General features: G+C 59.3%; 10 protein-coding genes across 10 annotated transcripts; 4 read left to right on the forward strand and 6 right to left on the reverse strand.

Moving 5' to 3' along the window:
• Positions 1–21: 21 nt before the first annotated feature.
• On the reverse strand, positions 22–3,221 carry B0I36DRAFT_413779 (uncharacterized protein; the record flags this gene model as incomplete). Its single annotated transcript, XM_046162007.1, has 5 exons — positions 22–222; positions 488–1,150; positions 1,817–2,256; positions 2,481–2,619; positions 2,943–3,221. The coding sequence occupies 5 exons, from the start codon at positions 3,219–3,221 to the stop codon at positions 22–24; spliced, it is 1,722 nt and encodes a 573-aa protein (XP_046010977.1).
• An 808-nt stretch (positions 3,222–4,029) lies between these two features.
• Positions 4,030–5,019, reverse strand: B0I36DRAFT_375721 (pectinesterase; the record flags this gene model as incomplete). Its single annotated transcript, XM_046160393.1, has 1 exon — positions 4,030–5,019. The coding sequence occupies one exon, from the start codon at positions 5,017–5,019 to the stop codon at positions 4,030–4,032; it is 990 nt and encodes a 329-aa protein (XP_046010978.1).
• Positions 5,020–5,948: 929 nt separating this feature from the next.
• On the reverse strand, positions 5,949–7,354 carry B0I36DRAFT_293156 (glycosyl hydrolase family 61-domain-containing protein). The gene is made up of 4 exons (XM_046151783.1): positions 7,077–7,354; positions 6,796–7,043; positions 6,695–6,759; positions 5,949–6,613 (listed from the first exon to the last, which is right to left on the reverse strand). Exons 1-4 carry the CDS (start codon positions 7,277–7,279, stop codon positions 6,095–6,097), a joined length of 1,035 nt encoding a protein of 344 aa, XP_046010979.1. The 5' UTR covers positions 7,280–7,354; the 3' UTR covers positions 5,949–6,094.
• A 1,334-nt stretch (positions 7,355–8,688) lies between these two features.
• B0I36DRAFT_328766 (uncharacterized protein) lies at positions 8,689–10,108 on the reverse strand (the record flags this gene model as incomplete). The annotated part of the gene is made up of 1 exon (XM_046154626.1): positions 8,689–10,108. Exon 1 carries the CDS (start codon positions 9,937–9,939, stop codon positions 8,689–8,691), a length of 1,251 nt encoding a protein of 416 aa, XP_046010980.1. The 5' UTR covers positions 9,940–10,108.
• A 305-nt stretch (positions 10,109–10,413) lies between these two features.
• On the reverse strand, positions 10,414–11,521 carry B0I36DRAFT_328767 (uncharacterized protein; the record flags this gene model as incomplete). The annotated part of the gene is made up of 2 exons (XM_046154627.1): positions 11,321–11,521; positions 10,414–11,254 (listed from the first exon to the last, which is right to left on the reverse strand). Coding segments are annotated over exons 1-2 (757 nt in total), but the record flags the coding sequence as incomplete, so codon positions are not given.
• A 983-nt stretch (positions 11,522–12,504) lies between these two features.
• Positions 12,505–13,946, forward strand: B0I36DRAFT_328768 (carbon-nitrogen hydrolase). Its single transcript, XM_046154628.1, has 2 exons — positions 12,505–12,672; positions 12,832–13,946. The coding sequence occupies exons 1-2, from the start codon at positions 12,628–12,630 to the stop codon at positions 13,684–13,686; spliced, it is 900 nt and encodes a 299-aa protein (XP_046010982.1). The 5' UTR covers positions 12,505–12,627; the 3' UTR covers positions 13,687–13,946.
• A 535-nt stretch (positions 13,947–14,481) lies between these two features.
• Positions 14,482–18,266, forward strand: B0I36DRAFT_328771 (uncharacterized protein). The gene has a single exon (XM_046154629.1). The coding sequence runs from the start codon at positions 14,898–14,900 to the stop codon at positions 18,135–18,137; it is 3,240 nt and encodes a 1,079-aa protein (XP_046010983.1). The 5' UTR covers positions 14,482–14,897; the 3' UTR covers positions 18,138–18,266.
• A 1,063-nt stretch (positions 18,267–19,329) lies between these two features.
• B0I36DRAFT_351600 (uncharacterized protein) lies at positions 19,330–20,412 on the reverse strand (the record flags this gene model as incomplete). The annotated part of the gene is made up of 2 exons (XM_046157027.1): positions 19,330–19,482; positions 19,567–20,412. The coding sequence occupies 2 exons, from the start codon at positions 20,410–20,412 to the stop codon at positions 19,330–19,332; spliced, it is 999 nt and encodes a 332-aa protein (XP_046010984.1).
• Positions 20,413–21,141: 729 nt separating this feature from the next.
• B0I36DRAFT_293173 (uncharacterized protein) lies at positions 21,142–22,387 on the forward strand. Its single transcript, XM_046151784.1, has 2 exons — positions 21,142–21,662; positions 21,752–22,387. Exons 1-2 carry the CDS (start codon positions 21,593–21,595, stop codon positions 22,027–22,029), a joined length of 348 nt encoding a protein of 115 aa, XP_046010985.1. The 5' UTR covers positions 21,142–21,592; the 3' UTR covers positions 22,030–22,387.
• Positions 22,388–23,510: 1,123 nt separating this feature from the next.
• On the forward strand, positions 23,511–25,346 carry B0I36DRAFT_375727 (regulator of chromosome condensation 1/beta-lactamase-inhibitor protein II; the record flags this gene model as incomplete). Its single annotated transcript, XM_046160394.1, is given in 4 exon segments — positions 23,511–24,839; positions 24,849–24,929; positions 24,939–25,023; positions 25,096–25,346. Coding segments are annotated over 4 exon segments (1,746 nt in total).
• Positions 25,347–25,669: the final 323 nt, after the last annotated feature.

The following is a 25,669-nucleotide window of genomic DNA, read 5'->3' on the forward strand; positions in this document are numbered from 1 at the left end:
CGTCCAGCCACGCCTGCGTCCTCAGGGGCCTCGGGTCTCCGTGCTGGCGCTGTGTCTGGAACTGCTCGCAGGTGAGCCCTGAGTGCCAGGGTGTCTGGCACGAGTAGCACATGCTGAACCGGCAGGCGTGGCAGGCGATGCGGGTGTTGAGGTTGTCAGGGTCGTGGTTGTCATGCTGGCTGCTGCTGCTGCTGTTGGCTCGTGCCATGCTCTGATGTGTTCCTGTGGCGATGTTGCTGGCTTGCTGGTGTCTATTCGAGCTCGTCCGCGGAGGCAGAGGCAGCGGCGGCAATGGTGACGACGTTGTCGTGCCCAGTGCTCGAGCCTGGCGACCGCGCCGGAACGGGCCGCTCTCTCTGTGGTTCCCTTCTCGAAACATTGGCACAGGCAGCTCTGGCAAAGGCTTGTGCTCTGGCACACCATGGTAGACAGCCCCGGACTCGCAGCCGGGCCGCAGGCACCAACGGAAACCCTCCTCTTTACTCACCGCCGCGAGCGCCACGAGCCGGTCGTATCGTACAAATGTCGTCGGGCTCGCGAGCTGGCGGACTTGCTCGTACGTGAACTTGTGGTGGCTGCCGCAGTCTAGGGCGGAGCAGGGCAGAGGAGAAGTGATGCCGTTCTGGGCGACGCGGGGGCCGAGGAGGGTGAGCTGAGTCTGGATATGGGTGGCTAGACAGGGCCGGCATACTTGTTGCTGTTGTTGTTGTTCTGGCTGTGTGGTGGTTCTGGTGGTAGTAGTGGTGGTGGCCTCGAGAGCTGAATCACAGCTGGGAAGGACGTGAGCCGGGGGAAAGTCAGAGATCTGCCACGCCCAGTCTCCGGGGAAGTGCTGAGCCGCTTTCGTCCATGGGTTTCCACTGCTGTCGTCCTGGTTGTGCTCGTCGCCGATGCTGGGAGGGATGCTGCCTGGTGCAAAGTCGTGATATGTCTCGTTGCAGATGACACACTCTCTTGTCATACGGGGAAGGCGCAGGGCGTGGGTGAACAAGGGGACCTGGACTCGGCGGGTGCTGCTGCTGTTCTTGCGCGGAAGTTCGACGGCCACGGTCCTGACTCTCACCTCGAGGCTGCCTGACTGCCCACTGTTCGCCTCAGTCTGCCCACAATGATCGCCAGTCTCGTCGTCGCTCTCCTCCTCCTCCGCTTCCTTGCCAGACACATCCAGCAGCGGCCGCGCACACCCCAGCTTGACCAGCCTGCTATGCATCACCAGCCCCAACCGCACCTCCCTCGGGCTCGGCGACGGTGTCATCCTCCGCAGCGCAGTCCTGAGCCTCTCGGCCGCCCCGTACGTCTGCACGCACTTCTCCTCCTCCTCGGGGCCCACGCCGCGCAGCATCTTGCGCACGGCACTCGAGCAGGGGCTCATCGTCGCCGCGCATGCCGGGACGGGACACTCGAGCCACGTGTCCCGGGGGATGTCCCGCCACCAGCTATCCGTGATGCCCCGGAGGATCATCTCACACAGGCATGTCTGGCAGACATACCGCCCGCAGCACTCCGTCTTACACCCTAGATCCTGAGCAATGCCCTTGATGCTCTGCACGGCGCTGGGGGCCAGACTCGGGCATCGGCTCGCAACGTCAGTCAGATACGAGGACGCCGGGCTGTGGTCTATATCGCTTGCCGCCGCCGCCACCGCCGACGACGTGGATGGCGGTGTACCCCCCCTGAGCTTGGGCTGGGAGCACACCGCGCACATTGCCAGCCGCTGCACCGTGACAGCAGCAGCGGTTCCTTGCCTGGGGGTGGCCGCAGTACTAGTACTATTACTACTAGTGCTCTTCCTCCTCGGTCTCGGCCTCCTCCTCACCTTCGCCACGTCATCCATGGCCTGGAGGAGCTCTCGCGTCTCGACGGGTGAGAAGGTCCGCTCCCCCCGTGTAACGATGGTGGTCGTGCGCTTGCGGCCGTGGCTGTAGCTCCGCGTCAGTGCTCCGTTGTGGTATCGCCGTGCTTGCGACGCGACAATCTTCTTCATCAGCACGTCATGGAGGGTCACCGGCGCGGCATATTCAAGCTGCTGCTCCGTCGTGGCCCCGGGTAGCGTAACGTTGCCTGTCTGGCCCCGTGATGTTCTGAGGCTGCTCTGGCGGTTGAGGCTAGTAATCTCGATGAGGATCCCGACTCCGTCATATTCGTCGTCGCAGGTGTTCTTGTTGGGAAGAGGGTTGTTGCAGAGAGGCTCGGCCGCGGTCGTGGTTGTCGTGTATTCTTCACGGGAATTTCTCAAGCTCCTTGATCGAGAAAGCCCTGCCATCGTGGCTGCAGCGTAATCTGGCGGAGCATCTCCGGACTGGTAGTCATGTTGGAGGGCGAAGTCTTCAGCGGGGAGAGGGGGCAGTGCCCTGAGCGTGAGGATCCGCCCGACCGGGTGGCTGTCCTTTGGTCTTGCGGCATTGACAGCACGCTTCGAAGCATTTTGCCCATTCCGATGCAAGCGGCCAGTGAACTTTGTCCAGAGCGACGATCCGTACCTCGACCGTGGTCGCTGATATGAAGTCTCGGTCTGGCTCGGCCAAGCAGCCGTCGTGGTTGCTGACGCCATTGCTGGGCCGTGGTCTTTTCTTGGGCGACGAAATCTTGACTGGGTGGTCGTTGCGTTGTGCTCGTATACTATTCCGAAGTTGTCAAATAATCAAGGAGACCCAGTCTCTAACAAAACAAAGTGCTTGGCCCTCGGCTGTTTCGCTTCAACGCTGCAAACGTACAAGAAGAAGGCGGACAGCAATACTATTTTTGCAACAAATGCCCGGAGACGCATGACGAGAAAGGCGGGAGGTCTTCCCACAAAATAATAAACGCGAAATCCATCATGCTGACGTCGTGCTCCGGACCTTCCTCCTCCCAAGCTCGACTCGAACGGTCGCCCGCTGGCAAGCCGGATGAACTTAGCGTCACGTCCCCCTGTGCAAGCGGCCGCCTCCCTTATCCATTACCGTCTCGAAACGGCGCCTAGCTTGGCCACTTGTGACGATGCCTTGCCCGTTTGAGCCACGCAACTGACCCAACGGGCGGGTAGGTTCAGCAAACAGAAAACAGCCAGGACAGGGGGACTTGGCGAGGTGTGGTGGTCCTCGGCCGCCATTGGCTAGTACTACCGCGGCGCGTTTCCTATCTGGCACACGCCGCGGCGAAAGTCTAGGTGCGGCGTGCCCGGCCGCACAGGCACCGCGCGGCGGCGCCGGTGAGGTGGGGGCCTTGGCCGCCCTGGCCATGTCTCACTTGAGTCGTGCGGGTGGTTCTGTGGCCTCGAGCGTGGAAGGACCAAGATTCAGGACTGGGAATGCAGAAAGCACACGGCAGGCCCTAAGTAGGTATTATACTTTCTGGCTCATGCGATGCTCGATGAAGCCCGCGTGTATATCGATGATATCTCAAGTCATGACGATGACAATGTCTCTGCTGGTTGTCAAGGCCAAACAACAACGGCTGAGCAGACAGCTCTGTCCTGTGCTTCCGGCCCGCCGATCTTTCCCGACTTGCACTCACTCACACGTTTGAGCGTTTGAGCCCACAGGCGGCGGCAAAAACTCTAAAGCCGCGGCGCCGTTCGAGGCAGACGCCACGCACCGCTCCACCGTGGGGGCGTTGCAGCCCATGTTTCTGCGAGTCACCGCCTGGGGGGGCCGCTGATGGAAGTGTGTTCCAAACCAGATTTTGTCATGGGGAAATGCCAAGGACAGTTGGGGCTGACTTTGTGTTCGACAGGGACGGCCCTGTGTCCTGAGTCGAAACATGCATACTAGACCTCTTTGACGAGATGGAGGTGTCTACTCCGATACACGCACTCGAGCTCCCTTGCGGTGACTCGTATCGATAGACTAGTTGGGGATTGCGGGCAGATTAGTGATCACTTGCCTCGATCGTAGCAAGTTATCAAGTGGCTTTTGAATTTTGCTATTCATTGCGATGAACTTCCCTCTCGCATTATTGTATGCGAGTATACCATACAGATCTCAACGCCCTTGCCCCTTCCATTCTCTCTCTCCTGCTGCCAACGCCGCCGCCGCCGTGTCTAGCCTGTCACGACATGTAGGAACCATCATACCAGGCCGCGCTCGCGTAGTTGCTGCCCAGCACCTCGGCCAGCGTGACCGGCGACCCCAGCTTCCTCGTCCACGAGGCGCGACTACCCGACGCACCGGCGCCGGTGTTACCATACTCGCCATAGAAGACCTTGGACACGTCCTGGTCGCTGGTCCACTTCTGCCATCCGGCCCCGTTGAGAATGCTGCTCATCGCCGTGTTCTGGAACACGACCCGCGCATAGTCGCGCCAGGGCCGGCCGAGGAAATAACTGCCCGCGGCGACGTTCTGCCCGTCCGCGGCGCGCAGGTCGCACCGGTTGAAGGCGTAGTAGCTCGGGTTGGAGTCGCCGTCGCGCCCGTTGGCCGTGACGATGCCCGTCTGCCGCGCGAGCCCGCGCAGGTCGCACCGCTCAAACCACGCGCGGGCCTGCTGGCCAAAGATGAAGTCGGTCGCGCCCACGATGCGCGTCCGCGCGTACACCTGGCTGCCCACGTTGGCCAGCAGCGTGTCCTGGTACCCCTCGAGGCTGCACCCGTAGTACCCGCTGTCGGCGTACGCGCTGAGCGCGACGGCCTGGGACCCTTCGCCGTAGGTATTCCGCACGATGACGTTGTACAGCTTGAACCCGTTGGCCTTGACGCGCAGCGTCGCCGTGTTGTCGTTGTTGACCCCGTCGGCCTGCGACCTGCGGCCCGTGATGACGACCTGGTTGTTGGTGTAGGACGACGTGTCGGTCGTATACCCGTAGATGGTGAGCTGGGCGGTCCGCGCGGGCACGAGCACCTGCTCGGTGTAGGTGCCCGGGTTGACAAAGATGCACTGCTTGCCGCTCGCAGAGGTCGACAGCGAGTTGACGGCCGCCTGGATCGTGCTGAATTGCCCGCCGCTCTTGGCGACGTTGAGGCAGCCGGCGGGCGCGGAAGTCCTGCCCACGGCAAGGACCGTGGTAGCCAGGCCCCAGAAGGTGGCAATGGACGACTTCATGATGGTGGTGGTTGTGGCGATGGTGCTGTTGGTGATGAAGGGGCAAAGGAGCCGGCTGAACGAGTGAGTGAGTGAGTGCCAGGCGCCTTTTGCCGACCAGGAAACTAGGAGAGAGGCTGTCCTTGTATAAGATAAGAACAGGTTATAGCTTGGTCTCGGACGAACAAAGTTGCACGGCTATATAAGGACCTCGAGTCAGCCGGGGGTCGGTGAGTCTCATGAGCAGTGAGCAGTGCTGCGATTGATGGAATACACTGGACTATCCGTCTCATCTCGGCCAGCGTTAGGCCCATTCTGGATGCCCGCGTGTCGTGCTACACGACATGGGGTGCCGCCCTCTTGTCAATGAAGAGCATGGAAGAGCCCGGGGGGACTATACAGGGCCTAGAGTGCCCACTGCCGGGACGTCAACAAGGGTGCATCCCTGGCGTGCCATGTTTTTCCCCAGATTGTTTCTTCGTGAACACTTGTGGAGTCATGCGTGTCGTCCAGTTGTCAATTTTATTTACCCCGGACCATAACCTGCAGGGGTCAATGTCAACCACCCCAGAGCCGGCCTGGTCTGTGGCTGGCAGCTTGATTGGCGGATAATTTCGACAGACGGACCGTGGGGTTTGCCAGATCAGGCAACTCGGAGGTTATGGCCTACGCCCCGACAGCTCGACTGGTGTCGAGGACCGATATGCTTGGTGATCGAGTAGGACTTTTCATGTTGTGCAGGTGGGTGCTCAGAAAATTACGCATTTGCCTACAGTCCAGGGTCAAGGAAGGAAATTTGCTGTTTCTGGTTGTCTTGGCGAACTTGTCACACCGGACGGATTTACACCGGACGCATTACAAGTGTCTATCTGAAATAAATTGTGTAGGACATGATGCCAGGATGTTTTGCTTTGAGTACTAAGACCTCTGAAAAAAGCCACATGCTGGACGGTTCAAGAAGGATGTAACGCAACACCTCAATATACCTCTCCCTCGGCGGAGAGTGCCTCACAATGTCAGCTCGAGACTCGAGAACAGCCTTGTTGCTAGGCGGTATCTTAAAGTCCAAACCCTTTATCTGAACGTCTGACAGTTTCTATGAGTCCGCGGCAACAGGCACTCCAGCCCCAGTCGGCATTGGATGCGACAACCCGACCTCCTTTCCCCAGAGTGCAACCGCTGGTCCTGGGATCTGATAACGTTTCTTCTTCGTAGAGCCCTCAGCATTACCCGATCCCGTCCCATTCTGACCATCAAAGGGCGCGTAAATGTCAATGTCAAAACTCGCCCGGTCCCGCCCATTCGCATCGTACAGCTCCCGGCCGAGCACGCCCTTTGGCAGGATATAACCCTGGTCGTTGTTGTCCTGCGCTACTGCTCCGCTCTCCGACTTGGGCGGCGGCGGCGGCGTGACCAGCAGGTTGAGGCACTGTGGGTAGTTCTGTGCCCCGTCGTCCATCGACGCGTTGTGCAGCGCAATGATCTCGTGGCGCAGCACGTAGAAACCTGGCCGCAGCTGCGCGGGGATCGAGACGACCCACGAGTTGTTGTTGGCGATGAGCTGGTCCGACGCCCACGTCATTTCCGCGAGGTTTGTGGGCACAGCGGTGTCGCTCTGTCCTGCCGCCGCCGCCGCCGCAGCAGTAGCAGCAGGGCTGGGGGCAGTGGTGGTGTTAGTGTTGGTCTCGGTGTCGACGAGCCCGGCCTCCTCGATCTTGAAGAACTCGAGCTCCGACTTGCGCACGGCGTTGCAGCCTCGGACTCCAGCCGTGTCGGTATCGGTACCGTTAGCATCACCGCAGAACGCGAGGTAGCTCAGCACGGGACCCTTGTGGCCCTCGGGCCAGCCGTTCCACTGGACATGGATCGCGCCCCCGGCCGCCACAGGCGCGTGGTATGGCGTGGCGCGGGAGCCCCGGTGGCAGATGATCTCAAGATCATCGTCGTTGTCCTCGCCGTCAGGTGACGTGGATGTGGAGATGGGTGCGAAGCCGGTCTGGTTGACGTAGCCCTGGTCGTAGGCTGTGGTTGACCAGCCTACGACTCTCGAATCAGGGGCGTCGCTCGCAGACGACGACGACGACGGAGTGGCGGCGGGCCCGGATGCGACTGGCGCGAAACCGTGGTAGGCGAGCTCGTTGATAGATATGCTCGAGACAAAGCTGTGAGCTGACACTGGTGGCAGAGCCAAAAAGGAGTTGTCGATGAGGGCGGCGAGCAGCAGGATAGGCAGCCTCGGGGCCAAGCGGCGAATCCCCACGGGTGATGATGAGGCCGTCATCGTGTGCGTCGTCTTACGTACTGAATTGGTGTGCTTGGTCTCAACAGCTTGTCACAAGTTCCCAGCCAATACCGCCTATCGAAGCAGCTAGCCCACCACGAGATCCATCAAACGCAGTCGAGCACTGCCACCTCTGATATATACGCTGGATATCATTTCTCTCCTGCTTGTGGGAGAAACCCATATCCAGCTAATGTTATTGATCATAGCATTGCAGGTATATACCTCAAATCACCCCCACCCGGGCCTGTCCTCCGAGCGACGAAACATGACACGTCCCATGTCCTGCTGTAAGACCATGGGGTGTTGCTCGAATCCGGGACAAGATCAGCAGACGCTCCACGGGCCGGCCCGCTGACTCCAACGGCTAGGCAGTGTTGCAGTGCGGAGTGAGCAAGCAAATAAGGCTTACATATCGGGACATCATTATAGACTTGTAAGTAGGATATATCGTAAGCATCTTTCGCCGCCTTGGACTCGGTCAGGTTTTAATCTAATCTAATAGACTTTTCTTCACAAGCATACAATTGCCGACATAGTGAGGTAATGTTCTAAGAATATTAAACACCCTGCGTCGTCAGCAGCGGTAGATAGGAGTCCGGAATTGATGTCAAATTTGAAAAAAAGAAAAGCCCTTGCCCAATCCGAATCCAGAAGACTGGAGACGATCACATACCTCCCGCGCCGATAGGCGTAAGCCTGAACTCCTGAAGGGAGCATAGATCGACATGCACCACTAGGTGAAACAAGACGTCAACGACCCCGAGTCAAGCCAGCTGTCAGCATGTACCGCAGATCTAAAGTCATTATGCGGTGTGCGGCTCATTGTGTGCCCGCAATGAAGAGGGTACCTGCATAAAAACCGCCGTGACCGACACGGCAGGCTCGCCTCCGTCCCTCGTCCTCTCGACCATTCACCAATGAGTCTGCGTCGCGAGAGCTTGGCCGCAATCCATGCTTCAACAACACCGAGAAGAACACGTAATTATCTCATCCTAATTGGGATCCAGGGGATCCATCGTGTCCACAATATCGACGAAACATCCAATTCTCCCCCAAGTGGCCGGGCTCGGCCGTGGCGGGGCCCGTTTGAGAGAGACCCGCTCCCGAAAGGGTCGGCGGAGGATCCGGCTCCGGATGGGTTCGTGCGCCCCGGGGTTTTCCTGCCAACTGCACTGCCCAATCCAGATGTGGAAAACAAAATTCAGCAAGGATTTCCTGTTTCACACTAAGGCCACGCTCTAGACATTTTAATTGAATATCACTGGCTTGCTAGACGTCTCACCCATGTGGCACTTCCGGGCATCTCTCCGTAAGAATTCAAGCAGCACAGAGCCCCTTGCCCCAATCTCACAAACCCCGCCGGGGCCCAAGAAGAACAAACCCCCCCCCCCCCCCCTTTCCAAAAATCACCGCTGCCACCCAAAGTCAAACGGACACCCCATCTGCGACTTGCCGCTCCCGGCGTACTCCTCGAGCGCGGCAGCCTGGCGCTCCACGTTGTCCCTCGACACCTTCTCCGTCCCAGGGGGACCCAGCTCGTGAGGCAGGTACCCCTGCTTGCGCCACTTGTCGCCGGGCACCTTGCCGCTACCGCCGCCGCCGCCGACGCCAAACTTGAGCCACAGCGCGAGCCTGTTCCACCACGAGTCGGCAACGTACCACGGCTCAAACAGGACATATGCCGGGGACCGGTAGTACCTGCCGTCCTTGCCCTGCTTTGCTAGCGGGCTGAGAGCCCGGAAGCGTGGCAAGGCCAGGTGGCGGAGACACATCCGCCGCAGGCCGAGGACGCAGTCTTTCAGGCTGAGGGCCCAGGCTGGTGGTTCTGGGTATCCGATGGCTCTCAGGACGTGCTTCTCCTCGATGAGAGCGCAGAACATGGTTCGCATGAAACTATGCAAGGGCTTGGGCAGGTCCCTCAGGAACACGTCGAGCGTGGCGTCCGTCACCATCTTGTTCTCGGGGATGTAGTACAGGTGCGTCTTCTCGTACTCGACCTTCCACTCCTCGAGCTCCTCCAGGGTCTCGGGGATCCCGCCAAACCCCATGCGATGGCCAATCTCGCGCCAGTAGAGGAAGTGGGCAACCTTTTCGAGCCGCGTGAGCGGGCGCCAGTCGTACTTTTCAATCCAGCGGTGCGGCTCGAGGACGAAGAGGGCAAGCGTGTGCACGTAGTCGCCCTCGAGGATGCTGAAGCGGTGGTGCATCCAGTTGAGCTTGCCCATGGCGAGGCGCGCCCGCTCGCTGTCGAGGTCGCCCGCCAGGAACTCGCCCAGTAGCACGCCCGTGTCCTCGGCGCGCTTGCCGGCCTTGGCAGGGTCGCTGAGCTGCCGCGTCTTGACGAGCAGGGGCGTCCCCGTCGCGATGCCGTAGCTCTTGATGAGCGCCCACTGCGTGCTGAAGCCGAACAGGAAGGGCATGTCGTAGAGAAGTGACAGCTGCATAATCTCTTGGGCTTGCTTGTAGTCGAGCTTGTACGGGTCGTCGAGGTATGCGGCGTATTTGCGCTCCATCTTGTGCAGCGCCCGAAAGCGCAGTGCCTGCACTAGAGCAAAGTACGAGGCGGCCACTGTTGGGACAATGACGTGCCATGGCATATCATGCCGAGCATTTTCGAGCCATCGTAAGAGACTCCGTGTCAGACTGGACACGTCCATGATTGAGTTTGGACGTTGAAGCGCTGGCTCCCTCCTGTGGTGAGAGCAGTGTCCGTGTTATGGGCACCAGCTGTCTGCGGTCGCGATGACGTCGTCTCTCGTATGTGGGTTAAAACTCGCATGCGAGCTGGCAGCATGTAATCGAGAGGAAACCCACCACATCGCCACGTCGCAGAGGAGACGCAGGTGATGTACATCTGGGCTCCGACCGAATGAAAAACAATGTAGTCCCAAGGTTGCTTATTGGTTCGTGCCGGTGCCTCGGGATGACGGTCAGCACCGGCGGGGTCCTGAAGGTGCCCGCAAACGCCACAGATGTGCCGCTAGACAAGGGCATGGTCTCGAAGGGGCATGCTCGTCGCAAGCGCCAGCCAATAGTTTGTGCAGGGGCCCGACGACACCTCTCGTAGGGCTTGGGCTTTGATACAGGTCAGCATACAGTGAGTCGCAATGAACAATCAATATCTGTTGATTGGTGGATGAGCATGGGGCTCTGATAAATTCAACTAAAAAACGCTATGCTTCATGAACCTCATCAGCTCGTAACAATGATCCGCTTCTGTGCCGAGACTCATCAAGAATGAACTCTACAACATGGACCGGAACCCTCAGCAACTGACCTCGTCAGCTTATGTAGGTTGCGATGAAGAGCGTCATCCAAGCCAGGCACAGGCCATGTAGCCGTTGTGATTTGGGCCGTCGAGCATACGACGAGTTGACGAGGGTGGACGGCGGCCAGCCAGATGTTGTGCTTTGGAAGGAACTGAAGGTCGAGCTTGTCTTGGAGGAGGAAGCCGCCTCTGTCAACTCCTTATTGGTGGATCTACTGCTTGATGCTGGGAACCAGCTTTGGGTCGGAGGTCTAAAGGTTGTGGCCGACAGGTTGTTTGTGGGAGGCGACCCAGTTGGGACTGTGTTGGAGGATGAGGAGGTCTGGACGGGAGTGCTCGAGGTTGAGACGTCAGTCGTCAGCGGGGGCAGCGTCGGCGATATGTTCTGGCCTGTCGAAGGAGGCAGAGAAGCACCAGTAGTACTGGTCAGCGCAGGATTGGTGGCTGCAATGTCGACAGTGAGCGCTGGCGCCCAATCCAGCCCCATCAGTGACGCGTAGAAGCCAGCCACCGGCCGCGGCAGCAGGCTCAGATCTTGCTCTTCCCAGAGCACGGTGACCTGGTCATGCTGTATCGACTTGACGTCGGGAAGCGTGGTGTAGACGTCGGCTGTGGTGATGTCGGGGATAACGAGCAGGGCGATGGGGGCAGTGACTGTCGAGGTACAGAAGAAGTCTGGGTTGGTATCCGGGACTGTGAAGCCGCTGTGAAGGGTCGATGTCAGTGTGCCGCCAAAACGGTCTGTCAGAAAATGATACGGGGAGACACACCTCTGGCAACAGCGTCCTGTCCAGATTGTGCGACCTCCAGAGATATTCGACTCGGAGGCGACAATGGTCATGGGGTGGGGACAGATGCCCGGGCTGAAGCTGGGGTATGTGGTCGAGTACTGCAAGGGAATACACTTTGTAAAGGACGGGTCGACCCAGCCACTGCTAGGCACATTTGTGCTGTCCCAGGGCGGCGTCTCAATGAAGACGGCATAGCGATCGGCACACCAGGCAGGCGGCGTGTAGATGGTGGTGAGTGCATTCATCGTTTTGGTGGTCCGGCTGGTGGCCTTGGAGAATCGACTGAACACGCCGTCGTTTTGAAGCGGGGGGGAATACAGGATGAACGATGGCCTACGGGATGAGGTGCAGCGTACCACTAGCAATAAGAAGCAGCCACAGGGCGCGAAGCAGACATTCGCGGGTGGAAGCCAGCTTAAGAGACGGAGCGTCGTCTTTGAATGTGAGGCGAGGGGAAGAAAGATGTCTCAGATAGGACGTCACGGCTCCCTGTGAAGCTGGCCACTCTTGGACTGCACTGGACAGCCAGGGCAGGCGCCACGAGGGCGGCCCCTTGGACTCTGACGACCCTAGCAGAACCGCATTCTCGGCAATGGCAAGCTGGCACAAAGGGCAGGAAGGGTGCATGTTTCCGTGACTGTTACTGTTTGTTGCATTCGTCAATGGCGATCCCGGCACACGCATCACGCTACGGCCCGGTGCTGGTTCAGCCGTTGTGGTACCCTGACTGGAGCTAGGTGACCACCTCATCTGGGGGCGGTGCCCGGCTTCGGTGCGTTCCTGGTCCGCAATCGAGCCTGTCCGTGCATCGGCAAGAATGAAAAGGCATGCCAGGGTCCTAGAATGTCATTGTGGGAGCCTCGTGGCAATACAAGTCCGTCTGGACATCGGTATGTCTTGTTAACATTTACGAGGGGCTGGGTTCCTGATCTCGAGGCTCTGGCATTGGGGGCGGTTGCAAGCGGAAATGCGCTAAGAGCACTGCCAGCCCTGTGGGTCGTTCCTGCCGTTGGTCGCAGCAAGGGTCCATGCCAGTGCACCTGCACCTGCTCACGGGACAGCGGCGCCAGACCTTGCCCCACACGCCGCCAGTGGGGGTGGCCGATGACATAACACTGCCGTCGTTGCCCGCGCGAGGTTGACATTCTCGACTCTCACTGCCGATTGCAAGCAGAAACGCCAACCGCCGTGCCGAGTCTCGCAAGCCGCTTCCGCCCAGTTTCGGCCATTTCGCACTCAGCACGCACTGGAATTGTGTCGAGACACCTCAGTCTCGTCTCTGCATAATGGCGCCTGTCCACAAAATCGCCCTTGTCCAGCTGCATCCGAGGGTGCGCTGCCCTCTCCTCCCTCGCCCAACCCTTTCCCCACCTTTATCCTCCCTCTGCACACACCTTGGTCTCTGCTGACCCGGGGGAGCTCCCTGCACGGCAGACTTGAGCGGTGCAACAAGGGATCTGGACAGCACCAATCTGACTTTTGATGCACAGGCACTCGCTGTACAAGACAATTATGCCCGGGCCGAGGCCTTCATCAGAGACGCAGCGGCCAAGGGGTGCGCCCTTGCAGTCCTGCCCGAGTACCATCTCACCTCCTGGGTGCCGGATGACCCAAACTTTGGAGCGGCTTGTGCTGAGTCTGCCTCATATCTGCAAAAGTACCAGAGCTTGGCCAAGGAGCTGTCGATATGTATCGTGCCAGGCACCATTATTGAGGAGGCTCCCAAAGATGGCGACGACTCGCTGCACAACATCGCCTACTTCATCTCCTCTGACGGCAGTATCCTAGGCCGGTACCAGAAGAAGAATCTCTGGATTACTGAGCGCAAGCACCTCGTATCTTCCGCGCACGAGCCGCACCAGGCGTTCGACACGCCACTTGGCCGCATCGGCCTGCTCATCTGCTGGGACCTGGCTTTCCCTGAGGCGTTTCGCGAGCTGATCTCTGACGGAGCAGACATTATCTGTGTTCCCACGTTCTGGTCGCTCAAGGACGTGTCGGACGAAGGGTATGCATTGAACAAGAATGGCGAGGCGCTCTTCTTGCAGAGCACCATCGTCAGCCGGGCATTTGAGAACACGTGCGCCGTCGTCTTTGTGAACGCGGGGGGCCCGCCGGAGCGGGGGGAGGAGACGGCGTTTGCGGGGATGAGTCAGCTGGGGATGCCGCACCTGGGGGCTGTAGGCAAGCTAGGCCAGGCCGAGGGCATGAGCATCGTGGAACTCGACATGGACGTGCTGCGGATTGCCGAGGACAACTACAAGGTGCGCGAGGATATGCAGAAGGAGGGCTGGCACTATGCGTTCACGCAAGATCGTGGCTCAGGCAGCAACAGCAAGCTGTAGCTAGATATTGGTTGACCTCGAGAGAATGGCACAACGCCAACGCACAGTGGCCAGCATCGTCACCAATGCGCGTGCAAGAGTCATGGTTGGCTAGTGAATAGTGGCCGCCACGAGTCATCAGACTCTGTCGCGGACACCTGGGGAGGCGCGGTGTTACAGAAGTTCGATCGTGCTTAGGTAATGCCCGCAAGTCGGAGGCTCGATGGCCAGGCCCCAGATGTCGAGCGGCGGATGGGCGATGGTGCAATCCGGCGGCGAGCGCATGCCGGGCCAGAGGCGGCGGTCGGCCGGCTGGCCCGTCTGTCGGCGAAGCTCTGGAACCACGCCTGGAGCCTTTACTGGGCTCTGATTGGCGCGCACTGGACGGCCGAGGCTCGATCCCAACCTGGATCCGGACTAGTGGATTGCGTGCTTGCCCTTGCTGCGCGAGTTGGGTGCACCTTCCGCGCCAGACGCAGCAAGCACGTCAACACTAACCCGCAATCCGCGAACCGTATCCCGCAACTTTTTTTTTTCTTTCGCTCTTGGCTGGTGGTTGTGTAGATGGCGACATGGATGCTCCGGCCAGCGCGAGCACGCCACCGATCCGCCCGCCTGCCCCCCCCCCCAGAGCCGGTGCCGGTGGATCCTTCGGCGCCCGGTCTGAGGCCTTGTAAACACTCTGCGCCCCGTCGACTTTTCGTCATGGAGCCTCTCCTCGCCCCGAGAACCGCAAACCCCATCACGCCTTCGCCGTACTAGCATCGAAAGCCAGGCCAGTCCACGACACAATGAGCGAGCCGGCTACGCTATGGGGCGTCCTCCGAGGAGGCCAGCCGGTATGTCTTTTCCCATAGCAGCAGCAGCACTGCCGTCCGTCTCCTAAATCGGAACATCCCACTCGGTGCCCCGTCCTCCTTAGCCTGGCCACCCCAGATCTGCCTGCCATTTACTGTTTCCCATTGTCCCGGTCGTGAAAGCCGCTCCAGTCGGGCTAGTGGCGGGCACGTTGTTTGACTTTTTGTTTTCTGAATACCTACCCATCCATCCATCCGTCTTTCTTCCATACAACTCTCACTCGATATACTTCTCTGGGCATCGTCCCTTTCTCTCTCGCCTGCCACTTGCTGTTCGTGTCGTCAAGTCTAACTGTGTCTTGTCACTCTCGGCAGCAAACCCAGCGACAAGGACCCCTCTCCCCCCTCCGCAGGCAGTCGGGCGATATCTTGACGATGCATTTCAAGTCGCAGGAGAGCGGCGGCGCCGCTGTTGCCAACGCCGACCTGCCCAACAAGCCAGAGGTCACTGCCGTCCACTTCACAAAGCAGTCCCCGACACTGCCATTTGGCCAGCCCATTGACCTCTCGTCCATCTCGGGTCCGACCTACGTTACCGGTCAGCTGCTTGTTCAGCAGATTGCGTACAAGCTCTCGGACAAGATCTTCTCGTACTCGCCCGAAACATTCGACCTCGACGTTGCTGCCAAGCAGTGGTCCCAGTCCGGTGAGGCCAACATCCACGGCTACCCGACGACCGTTGTGCCCCTTCAGACTCGTTCCGGTGCAGGTGCCTTTGCCCTCGGCTACATCTTCTCGGACGACTTCGACATCACAAAGAGACACATCCCTCAGTCATTGCTAGCCCCGTCTCTCAGTCTCCGCAACCTGAGGGCTGCTCTCGACCAGCTCGCCGTTCTCTATGGCGTCGGTAGCCCCTTCGTGGCCCACGTTGCTGCTGCTGACTACTCGGTCGAGGACGGGCTCGCCGCTGAGTACAGCACTGCCCTGCAGCTCTCTGAGGAGCTTGGCCTCGCACTGGTGGCCAGCTCGTCCGCCCACGAGAGCCAGCACATGGCCTTGTTCGCCACTCTGGCAGCCAAGATCCTGCCTACCCTGCACATCTTTGACGGAGTTCGCACATCCCGCGAGACCCTGCGTGTCATTGACGTACTGAGCGAGGTTGGCGTGGCCAATGTCTTCAACAAGGTTTCGGAGGCTGCCGCTGGCATCAATTTGCGTCTTGACAGCGCCGGCAAGGTTGTTGAGCTGCTCAAGGCCTTCAACGAGGAGCTTGGCACTGACTACGAGCCCTTTGAGTACTCTGGCCACAAGGAGGCCGAGACTGTCTTTGTGGTTTTTGGCAGCGTCGAGGCCCAGCTCGCCAAGCAGGTCATCACCAAGCTTGCTGAAGGTGGCGCCAAGGTTGGAGCGGTGAATGTTCGGGTTTACCGGCCCTTCATTGAGGAGGCCTTCCTCAAGGTCCTGCCTGCTTTGGCCCACTCGGTCGTTGTCCTTGGCCAAGTCGCCAACGAAGCTGCTGTAGCCGATGCGTCTGTCCAGTCTGTCCTCTACTCAGATGTCCTGACTGCAGTGTCTTTCTCCAGCCAGTGGAACTCGGCTCCGGCCGTGATCGACTCCAAGTACGCCGCGCCCAACGCTTTCACGCCGACCAGCTTTGCTGCTACCGTGGACCGCTTTGCCAGCAAGGCCCCTTCCGCTGAGATCAGCATCTCCCTGCCTCAGCTTGAGTCGGCCAATCAGTTCATCTTCTGGGACGTTGATGACTCCAAGACCTTGATCACCCCCGCCATCATTGGCGACCTGCTCTCGCGGGACTCCACCAGCAACGTCCATCTGAGCGAGACATTCGACAACATTATTCAGGGTGGCCTTGTCCGCAGCGACCTGCGCATTTCCAAGAAGACCCTCGACGCTCCTTATGCCATCGAGCAGGCTGACGTTGTTGTCATCAACGAGGAGAAGCTGCTCAAGGCTGTTGCTGCTTCACAGACCGTCAAGAACGCTGGCAAGCTTATCCTGAGACTGCCTGGGTTCAAGGAGGAGGAGGTCGAGAAGCGCATTCCCGCATCTGTGCGTCGCGATATCCAGGCTCGGGGCATCTCCGTTTATGTTCTCGACTCTGCGCTCTCGCCCGCGCTCGAGAACGACGCCATCGCCTCCAGACTGCTGGTCGAGCTTGCTTTCCTCAAGATTGCTCAGCCTGATATTAAGCCTGAGCTGCTCCACAAGCTTTCCGGACTTGATGGCAACAAGGTTACCCTCGAGGAGTGCAACGACGCCGTCGAGAAGTGCCTCAAGTCGTTTGAGGTGCCCGCTGCTTGGGCCGATGCTGTCGCGGAGGCTGGGGCGCGTTTGCCGCACGGCATTAAGGCGACCAGCTTCGTCCCCTTTGTCAAGGAGGAGACTGAGGCTGAGCTCGAGGTCACCGATTGGGAGTCCACTGCCAAGGGCCTGGTCTTCAAGGAGGCCTACGGCACTCAATCTAATCTCCGCCCCGACCAGACCGTCAAGACGTACACGATCACTGTCAAGGAGAACCGCCGCCTTACGCCGGCCACCTACGACCGCAACATCTTCCACATTGAGTTTGACCTCGGCGAGTCCGGCCTGACTTACGACATTGGCGAAGCTCTTGGTATCCACGCCGAGAACGACCCGGAGCTGGTTGAGGAGTTCATCAAGCTCTATGGACTGGATGGGAACGCCGTTGTCCAGGTCCCTTCGCGCGATAGCGCAGCCGTGCTCGAGACCCGCACCATCTTCCAATCGCTCAAGCAGAACATTGACATCTTTGGCAAGCCTCCCAAGCGCTTCTACGAGGGCCTCGCCGAGTACGCCACAGACGAGACCGAGAAGAAGCAGCTCGTCGCTCTGGGCGCGGCCGAGGGTGCCGAGGACTTCAAGAAGCGCAGCGAGGTCGACACCGTCACTTTTGCTGATGTTCTCGAGGAGTTCAAGTCTGCGCGCCCCAGCTTCCCCGAGCTCGCGCGTCTCGTCGGTGCCCTGAAGCGCCGCGAGTACTCGATCGCGTCCGCGCAGGCCGTCACCCCCAACAGCGTCGCCCTGATGATTGTTGTTGTAGACTGGGTCGACTCCCGTGGCCGCACCCGCTACGGCCAGGCAACACGCTACCTCTCTCGCCTTCCTGTCGGCGCGACCGTCACCGCTTCCGTCAAGCCATCCGTCATGAAGCTCCCGACTCGCGACGACGCGCCGCTCATCATGGCCGGCCTGGGTACGGGTCTCGCGCCGTTCCGCGCGTTTGTGCAGTACCGTGCCATGCAGAAAGCACAGGGCAAGAAGATTGGCTCGATCCTGCTGTACCTTGGCTCGCGACACCAGCGCGAGGAGTACCTGTACGGCGAGGAGTGGGAGGCGTACCTGGACGCCGGGGTGGTGACGCTCGTGGGCGCCGCCTTCTCCCGCGACCAGCCGCAGAAGATCTACATCCAGGACCGCATGCGGCAGACGATGGACGACGTCATCAAGGCGTACATCAAGGACGAAGGCAGCTTCTACCTGTGCGGCCCGACGTGGCCGGTGCCCGACGTCACGGACGTGCTCATGGAGGCCATCCGCACCGAGGCCAAGGCCAGCGGGAAGAAGGTCGATGCCAAGAAGGAGATTGACCGGCTCAAGGAGGAGGGCCGGTACGTGCTTGAGGTGTACTAAGCGCGAGCGGTGGAGGGCATGTGAAGGGGGGGAAGATGTGTATATAGAAAGATACGACGAGTAACGAAGCAGCAGAATGACACTGCCAAGTCGAGTCACAAATATAGACAAACATTATTGGTTCCTCATCTCGTGATCAGTCGTGGCTTCGCAATTTATCGTTCTCCTGCAAGTTTTTGTCTGTCTGTCTGTCTGTCAGCATGCTGGAGTGGCTCCAATAATCCTGTGCAGGATGGCGGCAGCTGATCGAAGTAACGGATCAATGCGCCAGCTCGTGCTTGTATTTATGGAAAATAACATGGAGGAAAAATTAAAAAAAAAAAAATTAAAAAAGGAAGAAGCAAGAAAGAAAGGAAACATCGAGTCTACCACCACGCGGCACAGTTGGCCGGAGGGCCGAACAGCAATTTGGGCAAATCTCGAGTGCGGTCAGCAATGCAAAACGATATAAATACGATTGGCGCGGGAGGTTTGGCGAGAAAAGCAACCACAGAAGAAATTTTGAATACCCCCTTTGTTTTTGGATTCTCTTTGCGATGCTCTTCGTGAGTCTGGGTTGTGCGCTGTGGTGTTTTGATAGAGTATTATTATTTTTTTACTTCCTGTTTTCGTTTCTTCGTGGGGCACAATGGTTACAACCCCTGTGATGTTTTGTGTTTTGTGTGCAAGTCGCACCATGCGAACCCCATTTCCATGGGGCTAAAGGGGGCCTGTCAGGACGGTCTGCGAAGACTGGAGAGAGCGAGAGAGAGAGCGAGAGAGGTATTGTCTATGTCTAATTTTATTACTTCGGCACCGACAGCAGCTCGTTATCCATGTGTAGCTGCCTGCTGGAGCAAGGGGCCCAGAGCTCCGCGTCCTTCTAGGGCTGTGTAATGTGTATGTATGTGGAAAAGCCCATGTCCGACACGGGGGGCTACCTTGAACATAAAATTTATTGTGTAATACATTCATGTGTCTTCAACATGGAAACACACACACCCACACATACACCCCTGCGTATCGAAGGTATTCTATTTTTCTGTCTCGTACATACGCTTAACTGGAGAAGGTCTTCAAGGAAAACGTCTTGCTGTGGAATACAAAATCGTTTGCTCAAGCCCCCCAAAAAAAACTAAAAAAAAAGGCACCATCAAGCAATGGGGACTGCCCCTGAGAGCTGGCGCTTACCCTGCGTACCCTTTTCGAGTCTCTACGCGGTCTTCTTGTCTTCTGGCAGACCCTCGACGGCGGCCGAGGCGGCGACTTGGGCAGGGACCTCGGCAGGCTTGATGAGCCCGGCCTGCAGGCGCTTCTGGTGGGATACCTTCTTGAGGCGCTGGTCTTCGTCGGAGGTGTAGTGGAGCTGTTTGCGGAGGAGACGGGAGAAAAAGAAGTGTTAGTGATGTGTGTATTTGACCTAAAAAAGAGATACATGGGGTAGACCTACGTAGACCTCGACAAGAGCGGCATGGAGAAACAGGCAGATCCAGGTCGAGGTGCCGAAGCAGATGTTGAGGGCGGCCGTCTTCTCGATGATGTTGCCGCGCAGGTTTGCGTTGACGACGGCCATGCTGGCGGGGTTTGCGCCGGAGACGTAGGCGGCGCACTCGGGGAAGGTGCCGGCGAGGGTGACGTTTGGGTCCTGGAGGCGGGTGGTGGCGAGGATGTACTCGATCTTGTCGCAGGGCTGGGCCGAGTAGAAGGTGCCGAGCTTCGAGACGAGGATGGCCGAGGCGATGAAGACGGGCCGCATGGTGACGATGCACCAGGCGTAGACCCAGGCGCGGAGCATCCAGGCGCGGTGCTGGTCGATGTGGAGCTGGCGGATGGTCTGGTAGGCGCGGAAGGTGGCGCCGAGGAACATGGAGGAGAGGACGACGGCCTGGGTGTCCCAGTTGCCGCCGGCGGCCTTGTCGAGGAGCATGAAGATGCCGGCGGTCCCAGTGAAGGAGAGGAGCCAGACGGCATAGCCGGCGTAGCGGTGGACGGCAATGGCGCGGCGGCGGATGGCGGGGACGAACTGGAGGAGGGCGAGTAGGCTGGCGGGGAGGATGGAGGCGAGGTGGAGGACGATGCCGGTCTGGTGGCGGCCGGGGAACTGGTAGGTGAAGCACTCGCCGGGGATCGAGTTGCCCGGGGTGCAGAAGTGCGAGAGGGAGATGGAGGGCAGCCGGTAGGCGCTGAAGAGCGCGGTGAGCCCGCCGAGGACGAGGAAGAGGGCGACATTGTAGCCCTTTGTGAAGCCCAGGGTGCGGGACAGGAACCGCTGGAGGGGGTTCTTTGTGGCGGCCATGGTGGGGGGTGTCTACTTTAGTTATGATTGTTGCATTCTTTGCCAGACCAAACACCCACGTGCTAGGCCGTCAAGAGAGAGGGGGAGGGGATGAATATATACACTAATTAATTACCTCTGACCTTATTTTCCTGTGCCTGCAGTGTTGACAGGAGCCGGCTCCGACGCACCCAGGGGGGGCCCGGAGCTGTGGATCGGCCCGGCCGTTGGGCCACAAGATCAGCCTGGACAGCCTGGACAGCCTGGACAGGGGACGGCGGGGGGGCTCAGCTCAGCTGGCAGTGGAGGATGCGAGTGCGAGCGTGGATCCCTCCCTCCCTTTGGCATGTTTTCCGCATGGATGGATCAGTTATCCTCTCGGAGCAGGGCGAGCAGGGGTCCTGCGAATGCGACACGGCGCCTGGGCACGGCCCCCCCGGCACACCGTCCGGGCTCGGCAGTTCATGCCCCTTGCTGTCTCCAGGGCTGCCTGCCCGTCTCTCGTCACGAGCCGAGGCTCAGGCAACAGACGGGATTATTCAATATGCAATGGCCACCGCTGACACAGCCTGGCCCGCATGAATTTGCATGGCTCCAGAGTGGTCCTCGTCGTCGTCAGATGGTCGGATGATGACCAGGTCAGGTGGAGATCGACTCGAGAATGCCCAGGTGGGCAGTGCTGGCGAGCATCAAGACAAGAGGTACATCCTGCGACATGACTCCAAAGTGAAGTTGGATGGACAGGCGCGCAGGTCGCTTAAGCTCGCACCCGCTTCCGCTTGCGCTTGCGCTACATGACGCCGTTAGGTTGAGTGCAGATCACTCACTGTTGGCGGCGTAGCAGCTCAAGGGGCAGTAACCAGGACGGACAGTAACTGCCCCAGGTGCACCCGGTGCTGGTCATCATGTTATCGCTGATTGGCCGTAGATCTCAGCTGCTGCCCCCATCAGCCAATCACGTCGCTCACAATGGCAACCCGCGCCCACTGCCAGTGATGTCAGCCCTGCCGCCAACGGCGTATAAGTTGATCCGCACGCCTCACCACCGCTAACTGACTGCACCACCACCACCCCACAAACACGGCACGCGCATCCAGAAGACTCATTCCACCCACGATACATCTCAGACTCGAAAACCGGTCCTCCAAGACACGCATCTCAACCAAACACTTCACACACAAGACCTCCTTCCACCACAACCATGTCTGCCCAAGTCACCCAGGCCACCCCCACTTGCTGCGGCAAGAAGTCGGGCGGCGAGTGCGTCTGTGGTATGTCTCCATTGCGTCGTCTCACAGAGACATCTCTCCCCTCTCCTCTCCAAGAACCACCCTCACTGACTCCTCCTCCTCTGCCACAGCCAAGCAAGCCACCTGCTCCTGCGGCAAGCAGTCTGCCCTGAACTGCACCTGCGACAAGGCCGCCACCGAGAACGAAATCACCGGCGCCCGCTGCTCCTGCCGCGCCCGCCCTGCCGGCCAGTGCAACTGCGACAACGCTTCCACCGAGAACAGCCCCGTCAAGGGAAGCTCGTGTGCCTGCGGTGCCCGCCCCGCCACCTCGTGCACCTGCGAGCGTGCCGCCGACTCGGGCGAGGCGTCCAACCCCAACGAGATTGACTTTACTACTCGCAAGTAGAGAGAGACATGCCTTGACATTCTGAGAGTGCAGACGGGGGACATGAAAGGGGAGGCACTGCATACACCTCAATTCACACAATCACACAATCACACATGGCGGCGTTACACGGATCCGGTGGGGAAATGCATTGGGCGGCGACGAGCATAACGGGACTGCAGTTTTGATACCACTGGGGGAGAATTGACTAGGAGAGACACAGCTCCATAGAACCAGGCGTTTTTGGCATTCAAACAAATCGAATACATTTAATCCAGTCAGATCAACCTATGAAACCATGCAGAGTTCCCAAGTATGTCCATCCACTGGTACCTAGGTAGTCCTGAGGATGGGGAACCTTGCGTCACCGCCTTTGGCCTGCGGCGTGATGTCTTCTGCCGGCCTGAAGCAGCGCACCCTGGACAAAAAAGTTTCCCAAGTCACAGTCGGGCAGGCGGTCAGGAAGCTGTTGTGGGGCTTTCCAATACAGCTCTCTTCCTCCGACCCGACACCGAAATAGGCCAGTGTCAGGGGGGGTGTGGGTCAAGAGAGCATGGGTGACCCCTGTGAGGGACGAGCAGAGGCGCGCGCGCGTTCCAAATTTTTACTTTGCTACGATAAGGGCTCGCCCTGCTCTTTCATGTCGGTGTGTGTGTGATGATGGGCTTTGAACACTGGAGCAACAAAGCTAGGAGTAATTGATTAAAGCTGTCCTCCTCCTGGCTATGGCAGATGGCGTAGGAAAGGCATCTGGTAGCCAAGACAAAGGGGGGGGTGGTTGGTCCAAGGGCAGTGTGCTGGCGCGTGTTTGTAGCAAGCAAGCATTCTGCTACAGTAGGAGGAACAATGATTGAATGCACCAGCGCATCGTCCGAGGACTAAAGGAGGATAAAGACGGCAGGTTGCCAACCACGGGTGTCCACGTCCCGTCGAGTCTGATGCGGATGCCCTGCTAACTGCAGCAATACTGCTGCGTAATCACTGTTAGCGTGCCAGCCAAGGAGCTGCCGGCTGGTTGATTTCTCAGGCGGGTGTCTCCACACCCACCACAATCACAACAATCGCCGGGCCTGATGACCTGACCCGTCCGTCACACACCACACCACACACCACCCAGTTCAACCCATTCCATCAAGGCCGCCGTCATCCATTGCGCGACTTGTTCTGTGCTGCATCATCTCTGCGCACCTGCAAATTGTTCCGTCTGCCAGCTTGCACATCACACCACCTTCCACATCCTCGTACAAAGCCGTGGTTTGCCGCATCGTCTCGCAGGCGCTGCTGGTCCTGTCCTCTTTGTCATCCTTTCCCCAGCCAGACTACCCCAGCCAAAATTTTGACGATTGGGCCTCGACCTCCTCCGACGCGTCCTCCACCCAACACACGACTTTTCCCCAGCCTTCGCGACACCTCTTCCAGTCCGCGATCGCTTTTCGTCCACCTCTCTGCACCTTTTCCGACTTCGACCACACCTTCACATCCCATCTCACCCACACCTCACAATGCCTCCTCGCCGAGCTGCTTCGGCCAAGCCCGACGCGGCCGTTGCGAAAGAAACAAAGGCCAGTGCCAGCAAGGTCACCAAGCCTGCCGCAAAGGCCACCAAGGCCGCTCCCAAGAAAGCCGCCGCCGCAAAGGCTGAGCCCAAGCCCAAGCCCGCCGCGAAGCCCAAGGCCAAGGCTGCTGTCAATGGCGTCAATGGTGTGAACGGCGTCAACGGTGTCCACTCTGACGAGGACGAGAAGCCCGCGGCCCCGGCCACCAAGACCAACAACAAGCGCAAGGTTGACGTTGAGGAGTCTGACACTCCTTCCGTAGCCTCTGATCGGCCCGTCAAGAGAGCCAGAACCGCATCAGTCTCCCAGCCCAAGCCCAAGGCTCCTGCCAAGCCCAAGGCCGCGAAGCCGGCGCCAAAGCCCAAGAAGGTGGTCCAGCAGCCTGTCATCAACAAGGTTCCCTCAACCAAGCTCGACATCTTCGTCTTCGGCGAGGGCTCCTCCGGCGAGCTGGGCCTCGGCAGCAAGAAGTATGAGGGCAAGCTCAAGCCCATCGACGTCAAGCGTCCTCGCATCAACCGCAATCTCGAGAAGGCTGGCGTCGTCCAGGTCGCCTGTGGTGGCATGCATGTTGTGGCCTTGACCGCCGACAACAAGATCCTGACCTGGGGTGTCAACGATGACAAGGCCCTCGGCCGCGACACGACCTGGGACGGCGGTGTCCGGGATGTTGACGACGAGTCGGACGACGATGATGAGGATGACACGGGCATCAACCCCCGTGAGAGCACACCCACCGAGATCAGCTACGAGGGCATCCCCGAGGGCACTGTCTTCACTCAGGTTGCTGCGACCGACTCTGCCTCCTTCGTCGTGACTGACGAGGGTGACGTCTACGGCTGGGGCACCTTCCGTGGATCGGACGGGATCATTGGCTTCTCGCAGGATGCTCGTACTCAGGCAACACCTACCAAGATCTCCGTCAAGGCCGTCAAGAAGCTCGCCTGTGGTTCCAACCACGTCATTGCGCTCGACAAGGCCGGCAAGGTCTGGACCTGGGGCGCTGGCGGCCAGTACCAGCTTGGCCGGCGCATCATCACCCGCCACAGCGGCGCCACTGCTGGCCTCAAGCCTGAGCTCTGCAGCCGCTTCGGCGCCAAGAAGTTTGCCGTCGATGTCGCTGCAGGCTCTTACCACAGCTTCTTCCTTGACAACCACGGCCAGGTCTGGGCTTGGGGTCTCAACAACTTCTCGCAGACTGGCCACGAGAGCGTCGGCGAGGATGACGCCATGGTCCTCGAGCCTGCTGTTGTCGAGTCGCTGAGCGAGCTCGAGGTCAAGCAGATTGCCGGCGGCGAGCACCATTCTGTCGCTTGCACCAAGTCTGGCAAGCTCCTCACCTGGGGTCGCATCGACGGCCACCAGGTCGGCCAGCCCAGCGAGGTCTACACCGAGGACAACACCGTCTTTGACGAGAACAAGCGTCCCCGCATCCTCTTTGCTCCTACTGAGATCAAGGGTAGGGATCACCAGCGCTGCACACCCTTCCTGTTCCCCTCATTACGTCGTGCTGACAATCTATCGCTTGCAGATATCAAGGCATCTTACGTCGCCACCGGAACCGACACGAGCTTTGCTATTACCGAGGATGGCGAGGTGCACTCGTGGGGCTTCTCTGCCAACTACCAGACTGGCCAGGGTACGACGGACGATGTCGAGACGCCCGAGCGGATTGAGAATACTGCCATCAAGGACCGCAAGATCACCTGGGCTGGCGCTGGCGGGCAGTACTCCATGGTGGGTGCTGCCCACGCAGAGAGCCAGGTCAATGGCAGTGCCTAGAGGGAGCGGGTCTGCATGACGACTAGGAGCATACGAACAGATGTGACGAATGAAAATCAGGCGGGCGTTTGGCATGCTATGGGACAGGGTTTTGCATTTTGTGTATATGCAGCGAGATGGCCGCTGCACATGTGGAGGGCCCATGGCAGTCTCACAACGCCGCAGCCCACCCCAGCAGGTAGGGGCCTTGCCAGCTCCGCGCGCGCGCGACACGCCAGAGGCTGTATATTATACTGTAATAGTGGTGGCATATCCTTGATTTCTCTCCCGTTCTGCTGTTTGCACGAGGCCTTGGAGAAGAGCATCGCGGGCCATTGATTTGA

This window comes from Microdochium trichocladiopsis (assembly GCF_020744255.1).
Source record: "Microdochium trichocladiopsis strain MPI-CAGE-CH-0230 chromosome Unknown B0I36scaffold_7, whole genome shotgun sequence".
Classification (NCBI taxonomy): Eukaryota; Fungi; Ascomycota; class Sordariomycetes; order Xylariales; family Microdochiaceae; genus Microdochium; species Microdochium trichocladiopsis.